The 18,711-nt window shown below is 37.2% G+C and overlaps 1 protein-coding gene across 6 annotated transcripts in view; it reads right to left on the bottom strand.

Annotated features, from left to right (window-relative positions):
- Positions 1-18,711, bottom strand: part of DOCK3 (dedicator of cytokinesis 3) — a 422,568-nt gene that overhangs the window by 288,464 nt on the left and 115,393 nt on the right. For 4 of the 6 annotated variants that reach the window (XM_060109452.1, XM_060109453.1, XM_060109454.1 and 1 more), the window contains exon 5: positions 8,745-8,841. The exons of 1 other annotated variant lie outside the window; for it this stretch is intronic. In XM_060109452.1, the coding sequence (XP_059965435.1) occupies positions 8,745-8,841 (97 nt within the window). Of the gene's footprint in view, positions 1-8,744; positions 8,842-18,711 lie in introns of those variants that run through there. One more of the 6 variants, XM_060109457.1, reaches the window with a different exon arrangement.

Here is an 18,711-nt window from a genome sequence, read left to right as displayed (position 1 = left end):
ATTCTCTTCTTGTAGAAAGACATTTGGAAAAGACTTGAATTCATTTGTTTTGAATTCAATTGGCTACATGTCTGACCTCCTACCTGCATAAAAGAATAAGAACAATCATTTGACACTTGTGATATTAACAACAGATTAAAAAGAATTAACCAGAAACACTGCGGTTTGCTAAAATGGCAAAGAAAGGCAACATTCCATTCATCAAAAAGTGAATTTAAAAACTGTAATGGCAATTTCAAATTTGGGGTATAAAGTATAGAAATCATGATTTGCAGTAGTCCTCTTTCCAATACAGCCTCTCACTTTCAAGTTTTTCCATTATCTCTGGAAAATTGGTAAGCAAATATATAAGCCTTAAAGCACACCTAAAAGATTTTTCAAATGTTAAGTGCTCTAAACTACTGCATCAAATAGCAGCTCTAATTTATCCAGAACATTTCTGAATAAGATGAGCTGTTGTAAAAGAAGACATCGTATCGGTATGATTTTAACTTTTAGGTACAATATATTTACCCTCACAAATGCATGTCAAGTTACCAAAACATATCAAAGGCAAGCTTCGGAGATTCTAATGATTCTTACCAACAACTTCATTACTTTTTCATGTTTTACCTAAAATTCACTTCTCCACATATATTAAAGTGTTGGTGAAGGCATTATTACACTATTTCACAAATAAATTTGGCAGAAACCTCTTCAGCTAGAGGTTACCCTGTGATTGAGTTTTGACCAACAGGAAGTAGGCAAGAAATGTTCTGAGCAACTTCCGAGAAGTATCCTTTAAAGGAAAGAGCATGCCTTTTTTCTTTCTCTTCCTCCTTCCTACAGCTGGCGTGCAGATGTGCTACCTAGAGCTAGGCATTTGGGGCTACAAAGCTGAAGCACTATAATGAGGAAGATAGAGCAGGAGGACAGAATGAGCCTGAGTCCTTTATGATGGTAGAGCTGCCATACCAAATCCAGACTGCCTGTGCCTACTTGAAAAAGAAATAAAGGTCTATTTTGTTTAAGGGACGATTATTTTACATTTTTTGGAGGGGGTGCTGTTGCCACATAATCTTCATTCTAATAAATGAAACTACCATTTCAGAAGATGATAATAAGTAACTACTAAAATCACCATAAATTGTATGTGAGATATATCAATATTAAAAGAATTTAATTCAGAAGATAAATAATGAGTTATTAAGAGCCCTGGAGTCTAATGAACTTAGATTTGGGGTCCGGCTGAACATTTACTATTTATATGACTTTGGGCACATTCCTTATCCTCTCTAAGGATCAGTTTCTAATCAGTAATATGATGAGAATAATAGTAATTGTAGTGATAATTAAAATGAGGTAATGTATGTACAAAATGAAGCACAGGCACAAGGTAAGCACTCAAAATAAGTGGTGCTGGGAAAACTGGACAGCTATATGTGAAAGAATGAAACTAGAACACTCCCTAACATTGTACACAAAAATAAACTCAAAATGGATTAAAGACCTAAATGTAAGGCTGGACACTATAAAACTCTTAGAGGAAAATATAGGCAGAACACTCTTGGACATAACCCACAGCAAGATCTTTTTTGATCCACCTCCTACAGTAATGAAAATAAAAACAAAAATAAACAAATGGGATCTAATTAAACTTAAAAGTTTTTACACAGCAAAGGAAACCATGAACAAAACAAAAAGACAGCCCTCAGAACGGGAGAAAACATGCATTAACTTCAATTACCCTAATAGCTAATTATATGGAAAATCTTTTCATGTTCTTATTGACTCTCCATATATCCTCCTTGATGAACTGTCTATTCAAGTCATCTGCCCATTTTCTAACTGGTTAGAAATTATTGTTAGAATTACTGTTCAGTTTAGAAAGTTCTTTATATATTCTACATACAAGTTTTTTGACAGATATGTGATTTGAAAATATCTTCTTCCAGTCTATGACTTATCTTTTCATCCTTTAACAGGGTCATTCAAGAGCAAAATTTTTCATTTTGATGAAGTCCAATTTATCAACCTTTACTTTTATGGGGTATTCCTTTAGTGTCATGCTTAAGAACTCTTCACCTAATTGCAGGTCATGAAGATTTTCTCCTATATGTTCTCCTAAAATTTTTATAGTTTTATGTTTAACATTTAGGTCTATGATGTATAACGGATGAGGTTTAAGTCAAGTTTTTTGTTTTTTGTTTTTGCCTCTGAATGTCCAATTACTCCACCTAACCATTTGTTGACAGGAGCATCTTTCCTCTGTTTAATTCCTTTTGCACCTTTGCCACAAATCAGTTGCCCTTACTTGACTGAATCTATGTCTGACCTCTCTATCCTGTTCCCTTAATCTATAATCTGTGTCTATCCCTCTGCCAATACCACTCCATCTTAATTACTGTAGCTATAGTAAGCTTTAAAATTAGGTAACATGATTCCTCTAACTTTATTCTTCTTTTGTATTCCCTTATAAATTTTAGAATCGCCTTCTCTATATTTACGAAATATCCTGCTAGGACTGTTTCAAGAATTAAATATACAGATCAATCTGGGTAGAATAGACATTTTTAATATCTGAGTCTTCCAACCCATGAACATGTCATGTCTGTCCTTTTATTTATTGTCTTCTTTGCTTTTGTTCATTAGCATTTTTGTGGTTTTCAGCATATAGAAATTGTATGTTTTGTTGGATTTATATCTAAATGTTTCATTTTTCAGCAATTGTAAACGGTATATGCTTTAAAATTTGGTTTCCAATTGTTCACTGCCAATATGTGGCAATATGATTGAGAGAGAGAGAGAGAGAGAGAGAGAGTTTGTGTTTGTATTTTGACCTGATATCCTGCAACTGAAAACTTACTTATTTTCAGAACTATCTTTTGTAAACTCTAGCGTTTGTGGATTCCTTGGGATTTGCTAGGTAGCCAATCATATCGTCTGCGAATACGAACAGCTTTATGTTTTCATTCTAATCCGCATGTGTCTTCCTTCCTTTTCTTGCCTTACTGCATTGGTTACGTATTCTACTACTAAGTTGAATTGGCTTGTTGAGAGCAGACATCCTTACCTTATTCCCAAAAGAAGACTTTTATCATTAAGTGTGATGTTTTCTGTACATTTTAATAAATGCCCTTTATCAGGGTGAGAAAGTCCCCTTATATTCCTAGTTTGCTAAGAGTTTTTATCATGAAAGTTGAATTTTCTCAAATGCTTCTTCTGAATCAATTGATACGATATGGTGGTTTTTCTTCTTTAGATTGTTGGTAGAATTCACCACTAGAACCATCTGTGCCTGAACATTTTTTTAGAACGATTTTCATTATAAATTCAATTACTTTAATAGCTGTCAGATATTCACATTATCTATTTTGTCTTGGGTGAGTATTGGTAATATGTGGTTTTCAAGGATTTGTTCTATTCCTCTAAACTGTCATTTATGTGTACAAAGTTGTATATAGTATTCTCTTATTACCCATTTAATATCTGTGGTATCTATAGTGATATCTCTTTCTTTACTCCGAATATATTGATAATTACTATTTTCTCTCCTTTTGCTAAATGTTTATCAATTTTATTGATATTTTCAAAAACTGGCTTTTGGTGTGATTGGTTTTTCCTCTACTGTTTTTCTATTTTTAATTTCATTAATTTCTGCTATTTTTTCCTTCATTCTGCTTGCTTAGGTTTAGATTCTTTTGTTGTTGTTACCTTTTTTTTTTTTTTTTTTTTTTTTTTTTTTTTGCGGTACACGGGCCTCTCACTGCTGTGGCCTCTCCCATTGCGGAGCACAGGCTCCGGACGCGCAGGCTCAGTGGCCATGGCTCACGGGCCCAGCTGCTCCTTGGCACGTGGGATCTTCCCGGACTGGGGCATGAACCCATGTCCCCTGCATCATCAGGCGGACTCTCAACCACTGTGCGACCAGGGAAGCCCTGTTGTTACCCTTTGACCCCCTTCATCCATTTTTCCAACTCCCCACTTCTGGCAACCACCAACCTGTCTCTGTTATCTATACCTATGTGCTTCTTTTTTTTTTCTTTTTTTTAAGGTTTCACATATAAGAGAGATCACATTCATATGATATTTATCTTTGTCTTTCTCCGCCTAACTTAAATTCATGAAGTAGGAGCTGAATTTGACACGTTTTTCTGTTATATGCACTTAATGCTATAAACGTCTCTCTCAGCATTGCTTTAGCTGCATCCCACAGATTTTAATACGTTATATTTTCATTTACATTCAGTTTTAATATACTTTTTTATTTCTCTTGAGACTTTCTCTTTGATTACATGGATTATTTAGGAGTGGCTTGTTTAATTTCTAAGTGCTTCAATATTTTTCTGTAATCCTTCTGTTATCGATTTCTAGGTTGTCTCCATTATGGTCAGAATACCCTTTGTATGACATGAATTATTACAAATTTGTTAACAGCTGTTCTATGACCTAAGATATTGTCACTCTTGGTGAATGTCCCATGTATGCTTGAAAACAATCTTTATTCTGATTTCACTGGGTGGAATGTTCTAAAAATTTCCATTCAATCCTGATGGTTGACGGCACTGTTCAGTTCTTCCCTATCCTTGATAATTTTTAGTAGTTATATCCTTTAGTAAGCGAAGGGCTTATAGATCCCCAAGTATAATATCTTATTTCTCTAGTTTCAACTATTTTCTCCACTCAGTCCTTTAAGGTTTTACTTCATTTATTTCCCAGCTCTGTTTTTTGGTGCATGCATATTTAAGACTGCTATGTCTTTTTGATAAATTGATCTTTTTATTATTTTGTAATGTCCCTTTCTTCCTGGTAGTCTTCTTTATTCTGATATCAATTTTTTCTACTAAAGTAAGTTTATTTATTTTTATTTACATTTATTTAAGGAAGAGATAATTCATACTTAATATTACTATCTCTTTTTAATAGCCATTCCAGTTTTCTTCTGATTAGTGTTTGCATGGTATGTATTTTTCTATCTCCTAACCTCCCTGTGTCATTGCATATGAAGTGAGTTTCTTATAGACAAAACACAGTTCAGTCTTTTTTGATCAATTCTACCATTTCCTACCTTTTAATTATTCATATGTTAGGACTTAAGTCTGCCATTTTAGTACTCGTTTGTTCCCTCCATTTTACCTTCCTGTTTCCCCTTTCTTATGTTCCTATAGGTTACTTGTACATTTTTAGTACTCCATTTCGATTTATTTACAATATTTTTATTATATCACCATATAATACTTTCTTTAACATCTTTATTGGAGTATAATTGCTTTACAATGTTGTGTTAGTTTCTGCTGTATAACGAAGTGAATCAGCTATATGTATACATATATCCCCATATCCCCTCCCTCTTGCATCACCCTCCCTCCTTATCCCACCCCTCTAGGTGGTTGCAAAGCACCGAGCTGATCTCCCTGTGTTATGCGGCTGCTTCCCACTAGCTATCTATTTTACATTTGGTAGTGTATATATGTCAATGTCACTCTCTCACTTCATCCCAGCTTACCCTTCCCTCTCCCCATGTCCTCCAGTCCATTCTCTATGTCTGTGTCTTTATTCCTGTCCTGCCCCTAGGCTCTTCAGAACCATTTTTTTTATTCCACATATATGTGCTAGCATACGATACTTGTTCTTCTCTTTCTGACTTACTTCACTCTGTATGACAGACTCTAGGTCCACCACCTCACTACAAATAACTCAATTTCATTTCTTTTTATGGCTGAGTAATATTGCACTGTATACATGTGCCACAACTTCTTTATCCATTCCTCTGTCGATGGACACGTAGGTTGCTTCCATGTCCTGGCTATTATAAATAGTGCTGCAATGAACACTGTGGTACATGACTCTTTTTGAATTACCATATGATATTTTTAATGACTGCTCTAGAGATTACAATGTGTATGTGTGTGTGTGTGTGTGTGTGTGTGTAACTTACTATAGCCTACTAGTATCAACATTTTACTACCCTGAGTGGAATACAAATACCTTGCCACAATTTATGTCCCTTTCCTTCCCCACTTTCAATACAGTTTTCTTAAATATAACCTCTATATACATTGAGAACCACGTAAATGTAATAATTTTTGCTTTGTATCATCAGACAATTATTTAAACTGAAGAGGATTTATTTATCCCTTCCATTGCTTTCTCCATTTCTAATATCCCAACTGTCCTTCCATTATCTCTTCCTTTGTGTCTGAAGAACTTCCTTCATAGTCATTATTTTACAACCAATTTGCTGGCAACAAATTTTCCTAGCTTTCCTTCATCTGACAATGTGTTGATTTCTCTTTCATTCCTTAAGTATATTTTTCCTGGATACACAATTCTGGGGTGACATCAGGTTTTTTTTTTTTTTTTTTTAGCACTTCCTCTGTTTTCCACAATTTCTGATAGGAAATCTGTTGTCGTTTCAAATTGCCCTTTCCCTAATAGCAATGTTTGGTTTCCCTTTCAAGATTTTTTCTTTGGCTTTAATTTTCAAAAGTTTAACTATAATGGGTCTGGGTATGGATTTCTTTAGGTTTATCGTGTTGGGAGTTCACTCAGCTTCTTGAATCTGCAGGATTATGTCTTTTGCAAATTTGGTAAGATTTAAGCCAATATTTATTCAAATATTTTTTAAATTGCACATCCTGTCTAGTACTCTGATGCCTCAAATGTTATATCTTTTGTTATTGTCCCATAGGTCTCTGAGTCTAAGTTCATTTTTTCAATTTCTCTCCATTATTCAGACTACATAATTTCTACTGATCCATCTTGAAGTTCACTAACTCTTTCCTCTGTCCTTTCCATTCTGCTATTTAGCCTAACCAGTAATTTTTAAATTTTGGTTATTGTATTTTTCAGTTCTAAGCTTTTCATTTGATTCTTTATATTTTCTACTTATTTGCTGCAGTTTCTTATGTTTTCATTTGTTTCAAGAGAATCCATAATTGCTCACTGGAGCAGTTTTACAAAAGCTGCTTTAAAATCCTTGTTGATGATTCCAACATTTGTGTCATTTCAAAGTTAGCCTCTGTTGATTGCCTTTTCTTGTTAGAGTTGAGTTTTTCCTGACTTCTTCATATGACAAGTAATTTGGGGCTGTAGGCTGGACATTTTAAGTACTATATTATCACACTCTAATTCCTACTTAAATCTTTTATTTTAGTGAATGGTCAACCTGTTTAGATTCCGAATGTGATCGCAGGCTCACTTTTGTGGACTGTGATTCAAATGTCAATTTAGTTTATAAAGTCTCTCCAGTACTCCTTGGTTTTCTCTACTTACATGTTACCTATATGACAGAACTCCACTCCCCATTATCCTCAGCATGGCCTTGAGTGGGGAGAAGCACTGCCTCATTTCAGCAGGGCAGGCATAGAAAATAATATTCAGGGGAGTGGAGAGTTGTGAAAGTCAAAGTACTACCCACAGGCTCAGTTGGGGAGGGTACCACCTTATTACTGAAAGGGGAGTGGAAATCAAAAGCTCCAACCACAGGCTCCTCTGTGGAGGAATGCTTCTTCCTTACTTCAGAGCATGGAAGAAAGTCGAGTTCTGCCTCAGAACTCTGCAGGGTAAGGGCACCATCTTGTTAATGCTGTGTAGTTGTGAAAGCCAGGGTCTCACCCACAGGCTCTGCTGAAGAGAGTTGCCACCTTGTAAATTCTGGTGGGGTGGAAGTCGGTCCTCCCTACAGGCTCTGCTGAGGAAGGGGACTGCCTCATTACTGAGCAGGGAAGAGGAGAAATCAGAGTTTGACCCACAGACTCCACTGGAGGGGGACATCTCCTTGTTACTGCAGGTGGGGGAAGGGTGTGTGTGAGACAAAGCTCTGGTCATGGATACTGCTGCTGTAATGCCTGTTTGAGTGTGAGGGGGTATAGATTTTATTGTGATGTTCTCCTAGAGAACGGATGGAATAGGTCAGGATGTTTCTATCTTGCTGGGCCATCCTTTGGCTACAGAGAACAGGCTTTCCTTGGTGCTATTTTTTTGTCTGCACTCATTAGCATTTCCAGGTTGTAGTCTTGTCTACAACCCAGGCCAAGATATATGGGAGGCAAGAAAAATAGACAATCAGGGAACTCACTCAATCCTTGAGTCTCAAGGTCCTTAGTCAGTCCACCTTCTTTTCCCTAACTTTCAGAGTTTTCTGGTAGGGTATTTCATGAGTTTTGTGATTAGTAGGAGAAAAATAGAATGTGTTTACTCCATCTTGTTCAGAACCCAAACCCTGTCACTTATTTTCAGTCTATATTTTTTGTGTCCTATCACCCTCTACTCTCTAAGTTTCCAGAGGATATGAACTGAGGTTTTATTATCCTAGTAATTGTTGGCTTGGCGAAAAGTATCATATATGACATATCCTTTAAGCTTATTAGCTGTAAGAAAGTGTTGATATAGCTTCTTGGCCTTTACCCACCATTAGGTTCACAAAGTAACTCTGAAGTTTGTTCATTCATTTAATAAAGACCTGTTTTGTGAAAGTTTCTGGGGATACAGCAATGAATAAGACAGCTAAAATCCTTGGTGTTATGGAACTTACATTCTATTGACTGGAATAGGATGGAGAGAGCTACAGGTATATGAATGATGTGTTCTCTTCAGGTTGGACAAAACTCCAGTCTACTACATTTCAGTTAATATTAGGAACATACATTTGAAAAACTGGATATTCAGAAATCTATAAATTTGCAACTGGCACAAGTACAATAATTTTTTCACTTGGTACAATTAACTTTAATGATCTAGTAAACTAGTTATAAACTACTTACCACATAGAGTTGTTTCCACAGACTGGCCCATTCTTGCAGAGTTGCTGTAACTTCAGTCACAATAGAATCTTCAAGTGGAACCACAGTTTCATACTGCCTAGAACCAGAGCCACAACAAACAGTCCCATTATCTTTGATAAAATACCAGAATACTGTCTACTGACCTTTTCAACACATGTAAATCAAATTTAAATTCATGTAAATATAAAGAGAGGTATATCTAATTGAATACAGCAGTAATATACTGCAATAATATAAGTGAACTGAATTAATGTAAACAAGTTTCCTCAACTTGTCCACTGAGGAATTCTGGGTCTGGTAGAGGAGCTCTGATCCTGGAAACAGAAAGGTACTAGGTTTCTCTCCAACTACCTTGTAAGCAACATCCATTATGGTGCTAGTCCCTGTGCTAACTGCCAAGGATTTATCAGTGAACAAAAATGGACAGGGTCCCTATCTTCAGAGAGCTCTTATTGTGGATAGGGAATTAGACAAATAATCACAACAGATATGAGAACGATGCATCTAAGAAAGAAACCAAATTGTACTATCAGAGATTTTAGCTGGGAGACACGACTAAAGAAGAGAAGATCAGTGAAGTCTTCTCTGAAGAAATGACAATGCCCAAAAGATGCAAAAAGGTCACGACAGAAAAGTTTGCTGTGAGGGAGAGGTGTGGTGTCACCTGCAGAGGAAACAATATACAAGACGTCACCGAGATGGTAAAGAATTTCACATATCTAAGAACTTAAAGAAGACTGGTATGACTGAGGCCAGCTCTCACAGGGCCTTTCCAAATGATACTAAAGATACCAGACCTTTTTTTTAAATTAATTTTTATTGGAGCATAGTTGCTTTACAAAGTCGTGTTAGTTTCCACTGTACAGCAAAGTGAATCACCTATACATATACATATATCCCCTCTTTTTGGATTTCCTTCCCATTTAGGTCACCACAGGGCATTAAGAATGAATGAGACGATACTGAAAGGTTGTTCAAAGTAAGGGCATGATTTGATAATATTTGTATAATGTCTATGCCACTTTTGAGAGTGAATGAAATATTTTCTGGGACCAAAGATATTATATACTGATATGCTGAGGTGGATGGAACCTATACTACAATTTGTTAGCCAAAGAGAACATCATCCACTTGGAAGTAACAAGGGAAAATTCATTTCACAAATTAGCATTAAGTATCATTTCTCTACACAGCTGACAAACCACCACTGTGTTCAAAGGTGACAGTGTATTAATATGGAGCATCAATGAATATATGGTACTTGATTATACTATTTGGCTTTCTTTTTTATTTTGTGTGATTTATTCCAGCAGATAAAAAAAATCATCTTGGAATGATACCAGAGCACTATCCATATTCATCAAATTTATAAGGTGAATTTTCAGTGCAAGGCTGAGATTTAAACTTGACACTATGGAAATAGAGAGACATGGGAGATGCTGTAAGAGTGTTGTGTTTTAGTAACATTAATGCAGAAATGCTGTATAGGATAAACTGGAATAAAACTTCTTGAAAGTTTCATCTACTGGGTCTCCAGATACTTTAATCATTGAGATCTATGGGAAAATTACATTGTTCCTATTTTAAAGTTCTAAAACTTTGTACTTACCTCAACCTCAATTTATACTAACCCAAGTCTATACTAATACTGACGTATTTTTCTTAGTCTATAATATATAATCAGTATTATGAAAATTCTTAAAATTCAGATACAGTGTTATTTATAAATACACTGTTCCACAGACCAAGTAGAATGTAGTCAGAACACTAAGAAAAATAACCAAATAAAGTGAATTAATAAGCAAATATCCAAAGAAATTCTGGATTCATGCAGAGTAAAGAGTTTGTTAGAGGCCTGAACCAAGATGGCGGAGTAGAAGGATGTGCTCTCACTCCCTCTTGTGAGAACACCAGAATCACAATTAGCTGCTGGACAATCATCGACAGGAAGACACTGGAACTCACCAAAAAAAGATACCCCACATCCAAAGACAAAGGAGAAGCCACAATGAGATGGTAGGAGGGGCGCAATCACAGCAAAATCAAATCCCATAACTGCTGGGTGGGTGACTCACAGACTGGAGAACACTTATACCACAGAAGTCCACCCACTGGAGTGAAGGTTCTGAGCCCCACGTCAGGCTTCCCAACCTGGGGGTCCGGCAACAGGAGGAGGAATTCCTAGAGAATCAGACTTTGAAGGCTAGTGGGATTTGACTGTAGGACTTCAACAGGACTGGGGGAAACAGAGACTCCACTCTTGGAGGGCACACACAAAGTAGTGTGCGCATCGACACCCAGGGTAAGGAGCAGTGAATCCACGGGAGACTGAACCACACCTACCTGCTAGTGTTGGAGGGTCTCCTGCAGAGGCGGGGGGTGTCTGTGGCTCACTGGGGGGACAAGATAACTGGCAGCAGAAGTTCTGGGAAGTACTCCTTGGTGTGAGCCCTCCCAGAGTCTGCCATTAGCCCCACCAAAGAGCCCAGGTTGGCTCCAGTGTTGGGTTGCCTCAGGCCAAACAGCCAACAGGGAGGGAATCCAGCCCCACCCATCAGCAGTCAAGCGGATTAAAGTTTTACTGAGCTCTGCCCACCAGAGCAACACCCAGCTCTACCCACCACCAGTCCCTCCCATCAGGAAGCTTGCACAAGCCTCTTAGATAGCCTCATCCACCAGAGGGCAGACAGCAGAAGCAAGAAGAATTACAATCCGGCAGCCTGTGGAACAAAAACCACATTCACAGAAACATAGACAAGATGAAAAGGCAGAGGGCTATGTACCAGAGGAAGGAACAAGATAAAACCCCAGAAAACAACTAAATGAAGTGGAGATAGGCAACCATCCAGAAAAAGAATTCAGAATAATGATAGTGAAGATGATCCAGGACCTCGGAAAAACGATGGAGGCAAAGATCGAGAAGATGCGAGAAGTATTTAACAAAGACCTAGAAGAATTAAGGAAAAAACAAACAGAGACAAAAAATACAATAACTGAAATGAAAACTACACTAGAAGGAATCAATAGCAGAATAACTGAGGCAGAATAATAGATAAGTGACCTGGAAGACAGAATGGTGGAATTCACTGCTGCACAACAGAATAAAGAAAAAAAGAATGAAAGGAAATGAAGACAGCCTAAGAGACCTCTGGGACAACATTAAACACAACAACATTCGCATTATAGGGGTCCCAGAAGGAGAAGAGAGAGAGAAAGGACCCGAGAAAATATTTGAAGAGATTATAGTCAAAAACTTCCCTAACATGGGAAAGGAAATAGCCACCCAAGTCCAGGAAGTGCAGTGAGTCCCACACAGGATAAACCCAAGGAGAAACACGCCAAGACACATATTAATCAAATTGGCAAAAATTAAAGACAAAGAAAAATTATTAAAAGCAATAAGGGAAAAATGACAAATAACATACAAGGGAACTCCCATAAGGTTAACAGCTGATTTCTCAGCAGAAACTCTACAAGCCAGAAGGAAGTGGCATGATATACTTAAAGTGATGAAAGGGAAGAACCTACAACCAAGATTACTCTACCCTGCAAGGATCTCATTAAGATTCGATGGAGAAATCAAAAGCTTTACAGAAGAGCAAAAGCTAAGAGAATTCAGCACCACCAAACCAGCTCTACAATAAATACTAAAGGAACTTCTCTAAGTAGGAAACACAAGAGAAGAAAAGGACCGACAAAAACAAACCCAAAACAATTAACAAAATGGTCACAGGAACATACATACTGATAATTACCTTAAACGTGAATGGATTAAATGCTCCAACCAAAAGACACAGGCTTGCTGAATGGATACAAAAACAAGACCTATATATATGCTGTCTACCAGAGACCCACTTCAGACCTAGGGACACATACAGACTGAAAGTGAGGGGATGGAAAAAGATATTCCATCAAATGGAAATCAAAAGAAAGCTGGAGTAGCAATACTCATATCAGATAAAGTAGACTTTAAAATAAAGAATGTTACAAGAGACAAGGAAGGACACTACATAATGATCAAGGGATCAATCCAAGAAGAAGATATAACAATTATAAATATATATGCACCCAACATAGGAGCACCTCAATACATAAGGCAACTGCTAACAGCTATAAAAGAGAAAATAGACAGTAACACAGTAATAGTGGGGGACTTTAACACCTCACTTACACCAATGGACAGATCATCCAAAATGAAATTAAACAAGGAAACAGGAGCTTTAAATGACACAATAGACCAGATGGATTTAATTGATATTTATAGGACATTCCATCCAAAAACAGCAGATTACACTTTTTTCTCAAGAGCGCACAGAACATTCCCCAGGACAGATCACATCTTGGGTCACAAATCAAGCCTCAGTAAATTTAAAAACACTGAAATCATATCAAGCATCTTTTCTGACCACAACGTTATGAGATTAGAAATGAACTACAGGGGGCTTCCCTTGTGGCACAGTGGTTGAGAGTCCGTCTGCCGATGCAGGGGACACGGGTTCGTGCCCCGGTCTGGGAGGATCCCACATGCCACGGAGCGGCTGGGCCCATGAGCCATGGCCGCTGAGCCTGTGCATCCGGAGCCTATGCTCCGCAGCGGGAGAGGCCACAACAGTGAGAGGCCTGCGTACCGCAAAAAAAAAAAAAAAAAAAGAAAAAAAGAAATGAACTACAGGGGAAAAAACATAAAATCACAAACACATGGAGGCTAAACACTATGTTACTAAATAACCAAGAGATCACTGAAGAAATCAAAGAGGACATCAAAAAATACCTAGAGACAGATGACAATGAAAACACGACAATCCAAAACCTATGGGTGCAGCAAAAGCAGTTCTAAGAGGGAAGTTTATAACTATACAAGCCTACCTCAAAAGAAACAATAAAAGGGTTTCCCTGGTGGAGCAGTGGTTGAGAATCTGCCTGCCAATGCGGGGCACACGGGTTCGAGCCCTGGTCTGGGAAGATCCCACTGCTGCTCTGCAGCAACTAGGCCCGTAAGCCACAACTACTGAGCCTGCTCATCTGGAGCCTGTGCTCTGGAACAGAGGAGGCTGCGATAGTGAGAGGCCCACGCACCGCGATGAAGAGTGGCCCCTGCTTGCCGCAACTAGAGAAAGCCCTCACAAAGAAAGACCCAACAGAGCCAAAAATAAAAATAAATTAATTAATAAATTTTAAAAAAAGAAACAAGAAAAATCTCAAATAAATAATCTAACCTTACACCTAAAGGAACTAGAGAAAGAAGAACAAACAAAACCCAAACTTAGCAGAAGGAAAGAAATCATAAAGATCAGAGCAGAAATAAATGAAATAGAAACAAAGAAAACAATAGCAAAGATCAATAAAACTAAAAACTGGTTCTTTGAGAAGATAAACAACATTGATAAACCATTAGCAAGACTCATCAAGAAAAAGAGGGAGAGGACTCAAATCAATAAAATTCGAAATGAAAAAGGAGAAGTTACAACAGACACCACAGAAATACAAAGCATCCTAAGAGACTACTACAAGCAACTGTATGCCAATAAAATGGACAACCTGGAAGAAATGGACAAATTCTTAGAAAGGTATAACCTTCCAAGATTGAACCAGGAAGACACAGAAAATATGAACAGGCCAATCACAAGTAATGAAATTGAAACTGTGATTAAAAATCTTCCAACAAACAAAAGTCCAGGACCAGATGGCTTCACAGGTGAATTCTATCAAACATTTAGAGAAGAGCTAAAACCCATCCTTCTCAAACTCTTCCAAAAAATTGCGGAGGAAGGAACACTCCCAAACTCATTCTATGAGGCCACCATCACCCTGATACCAAAACCAGACAAAGATACTACAAAAAAAGAAAATTACAGACCAATATCACTGATGAATATAGATGTAAAACTCCTCAACAAAATACTAGCAAATAGAAGCCAACAACACATTAAAAGGATCATACCCCATGATCAAGTGGGATTTATCCCAGGGATGCAAGGATTCTTCAATATATGCAAATCAATCAATGTGATACACCATATTAACAAATTGAAGAATAAAAACCATATGATCATCTCAATAGATGCAGAAAAAGCTTTTGACAAAATTCAACACCCTTTTATGATACAAACTCTCCAGAAAGTGGGCATAGAGGGAACCTACCTCAACATAATAAAGGCCATATATGACAAACCCACAGCAAACATCATTCTCAATAGTGAAAAACTGAAAGCATTTCCTCTAAGATAAGGAACAAAGCAAGGATGTCCACTCTCACCGCTATTATTCAACATAGTTTTGGAAGTCCTAGCCTCGGCAATCAGAGAAGAAAAAGGAATACAAATTGGAAAAGAAGAAGTAAAACTGTCACTGTTTGCAGATGACATGATACTATACATAGACAATCCTAAAGATGCCACCAGAAAACTACTAGATCTAATCAATGAATCTGGTAAAGTTGCAGGATACAAAATTAATTCACAGAACTCTCTTGCATTCCTATACACTAATGATGAAAAATCTGAAAGAGAAATTAAGGAAACACTCCCATTTACCACTGCAATAAAAAGAATAAAATACTTAGGAATAAACCTACCTAGGGAGACAAAAGACCTGTATGCAGAAAACTATAAGACACTGATGAAAGAAATAAAGATGATACCAACAGATGGAGAGATATACCATGTTCTTGGATTAGAAGAATCAATATTGTGAAAATGACTATACTACCCAAAGCAATCTACAGATTCAATGCAATCCCTATCAAATTACCAATGGCATTTTTTACAGAACTAGAACAAAAAATCTTAAAATTTGTATGGAGACACAAAAGACCCCGAATAGCCAAAGTAGCCTTGAGGGAAAAAAATGGAGCTGGAGGAATCAGACTCCCTGACTTCAGACTATACTACAAAGCTATAGTAATCAAGACAATATGGTACTGGCACAAAAACAGAGATCAATGGAACAAGACAGAAAGCCCAGAGGTAAACCCACGCACATATGGTCAACTAATCTATGACAAAGGAGGCAAGGATATACAACGGAGAAAAGACAGTCTCTTCAATAAGTGGTGCTGGGAAAACTGGACAGCTACATGTAAAAGCATGAAATTAGAACAGTCCCTAACACCATACACAAAAATAAACTCAAAATGGATTAGAGACCTAAATGTAAGACTGGACACTATAAAACTCTTAGTGAAAAACATAGGCAGAACACTCTTTGACATAAATCACAGCAAGATCTTTTTTGATCCACCTCCTAGAGTAATGGACATAAAAATAAAAATAAGCAAATGGGACCTAATGAAACTTAAAAGCTTTTGCACAGCAAAGGAAACCATAAACAAGACGAAAAGACAACCCTCAGAATGGGAGAAAATATTTGCAAACGAATCAACGGACAAAGGATTAATCTCCAAAGTATATAAACTTTAGCTCATGCAGCTCAATATTAAAAAAACAAACAACCCAATCCAAAAATAGGCAGAAGACCTAAATAGACATTTCTCCAAAGAAGACATACAGATGGCCAAGAAGCACATGAAAAGCTGCTCAACATCACTAATTATTAGAGAAATGCAAATCAAAACTACAATGAGGTATCACCTCACACCAGTTAGAATGGGCTTCATCAGAAAATCTACAAACAACAAATGCTGGAGAGGGTGTGGAGAAAAGGGAACTCTCTTCCACTGTTGGTGGGAATGTAAACTGATACAGCCACTATGGAGAACGGTATGGAGGTTCCTTAAAAAACTAAAAATAGAATTACCATATGATCCAGCCATCCCACTACTGGGTATATACCCAGGGAAAACCACAATTCAAAAAGATACATGCACCCCAATGTTCATTGCAGCACTATTTACAATAGCCAGGTCATGGGAGCAACCTAAATGCCCATCAACAGACGAATGGATAAAGAAGATGTGGTACATATATATAATGGGATATTACTCAGCCATAAAAAGAACGAAATTGGGTCATTTGTTGAGACGTGGATGGAACTAGAGACTGTCATACAGAGTGAAGTAAGTTGGAAAGAGAAAAACAAATATCATATATTAACGCATATATGTGGAACCTAGAAAAATGGTACAGATGAACCAGTTTGCAGGGCAGAAATTGAGACACAAATGTAGAGAACAAACGTATGGACACCAAGGGGGGAAAGCCGCAGAGGGGTGGGGGTGTGTGTGATGAACTGGGCAATTGGGATTGATATGTATACACTGATGTGTATAAAACTGATGACTAATAAGAACCTGCTGTATAAAAAAATATATAGAAAACCTATTTATTAGGTTTATAGACATGTGTGCAATTTAAAAAAAAAACAACACTACTGTTACCTTGAAAAAAACAAGAGTTTTTTAGAAATGAAATTTGGTACTGAGAAGAGACGATCCTTTAATTCAATGTATATTGCACAGAAGTGTAGCTGAGAGCATGATCATTAGGGTAAGACAACTTGGCCTCAATTCCTACTTTCCCTACTTCCTTGCCATGTGTTGGCATACGTATTTAACTCTCAAAGCCTTGCCCACCTCATGTGAAGTAAACGGATAATCCCATCTTCTAATCTGGAATTCCCAAGTGTGATGTAATGGGTGTAAAATGTCAATTACAAAGCCCAGCGTACAGGATATTTAATAAATGGCAGCTATTGTTCACTCTTACTTAATCTTTTAATTTTCATTACTTACAAACTGCCAAAGCATATCTAAAATAAACAATGTCAACAACAATGTTAGATTTCATATTGTACTTTAAAAATATATTTCACAAAGACTTCTTGTCCAAATAGCTCTATAAGTTCATGCTTCGACGTACTTCCTAACCTCCCAATACCCAGCGGAGAAAATACAAAATAGAAAACCAAATATATTTCAGAACTCCAAAATAAACTTAACACCTCAGTAGAGCAGCAACAGAACAGAAAAAAACAGAGCAGTGAACTAGGGTGAGATCACAGCACTTCTAGGCTCTGGAGTCAAAAGCTACTAGTGACATCTAGGAACTTAGATGTAGAGGGAGAACAGGGATGAAAAGTGCTCCAAGTGAGAAGAGGATGAAGGCCTGATTCACTACTTGAAGCTCCCTGAAAGAAGGCCAACATGAAGCACAGCAAAAACTGCTACTGAACCTCACTTAAAACCACGGCTTTTAGAAACCTCTAGGGCTAAATAGATTGGAGACTGAAGCAGTCCCCTCCTTCCCTCAGCCAAAGGTCAGGATCTGCCAAAAGTCCAACGTCACTGTGAGGAAGGAGATCTAAAATGCTATTGTAGGACTTGGTTCTACACTGGGGCCTTGGAAGCAGGTAGAGGTAACTACACAAGTACTAGACAGATGTGCTCAGGGGGAGAAAAGGAAGGGGAAAACAAAATCTCCCACTTCTGAAAACCAAAATTCTAAGATGTCCAAAATCTTAAAAATAAAATGAAAATGGTTCTCAGGATTTTATAAGTCTGATAAACATTTTTAAATATTTACAATGCTTAGAGAAATAAGTAACTTCCATTTTTAAAAAAAAGTATGAAATAAAAAGCAAACATAAATAAAACAAGAGCCAATGGATATGCAAAATAACTAGGAATTTTGCAAATGAAAAATAGTCAAAATGTCCATCTATGGCTGAATGGAATAATGAAATGTGATATATATATATATTATATATAATGGAATATTATTCAATCTTTCAAAGGAATGAAAATTCGATACATGTTACAACATGAATGAGCTTTGAAAACACTATGCTAAGTGAAATAAGATAGACACAAAAGGACAAATATTGAATGATTCCACTTATATACAGACAGACAGTAGAACAGAGGTTACCAGGGACTGGGAGAAAGGGGGAATGAAGAGTTACTGCTTAAGGTGTACAGAGTTTCTGTTTGGGATGAGGAAAAAGTTCTGGAGTTGAATACTGATGAAGGTTGCACAACACTGTGAATGTA

This window comes from Mesoplodon densirostris, chromosome 10, assembly GCF_025265405.1.
Source record: "Mesoplodon densirostris isolate mMesDen1 chromosome 10, mMesDen1 primary haplotype, whole genome shotgun sequence".
NCBI classification, from domain to species: Eukaryota; Metazoa; Chordata; class Mammalia; order Artiodactyla; family Ziphiidae; genus Mesoplodon; species Mesoplodon densirostris.
The sequence above is the reverse complement of the archived record's forward strand: the minus strand, read 5'-3'. Positions and strand labels throughout refer to the sequence as shown.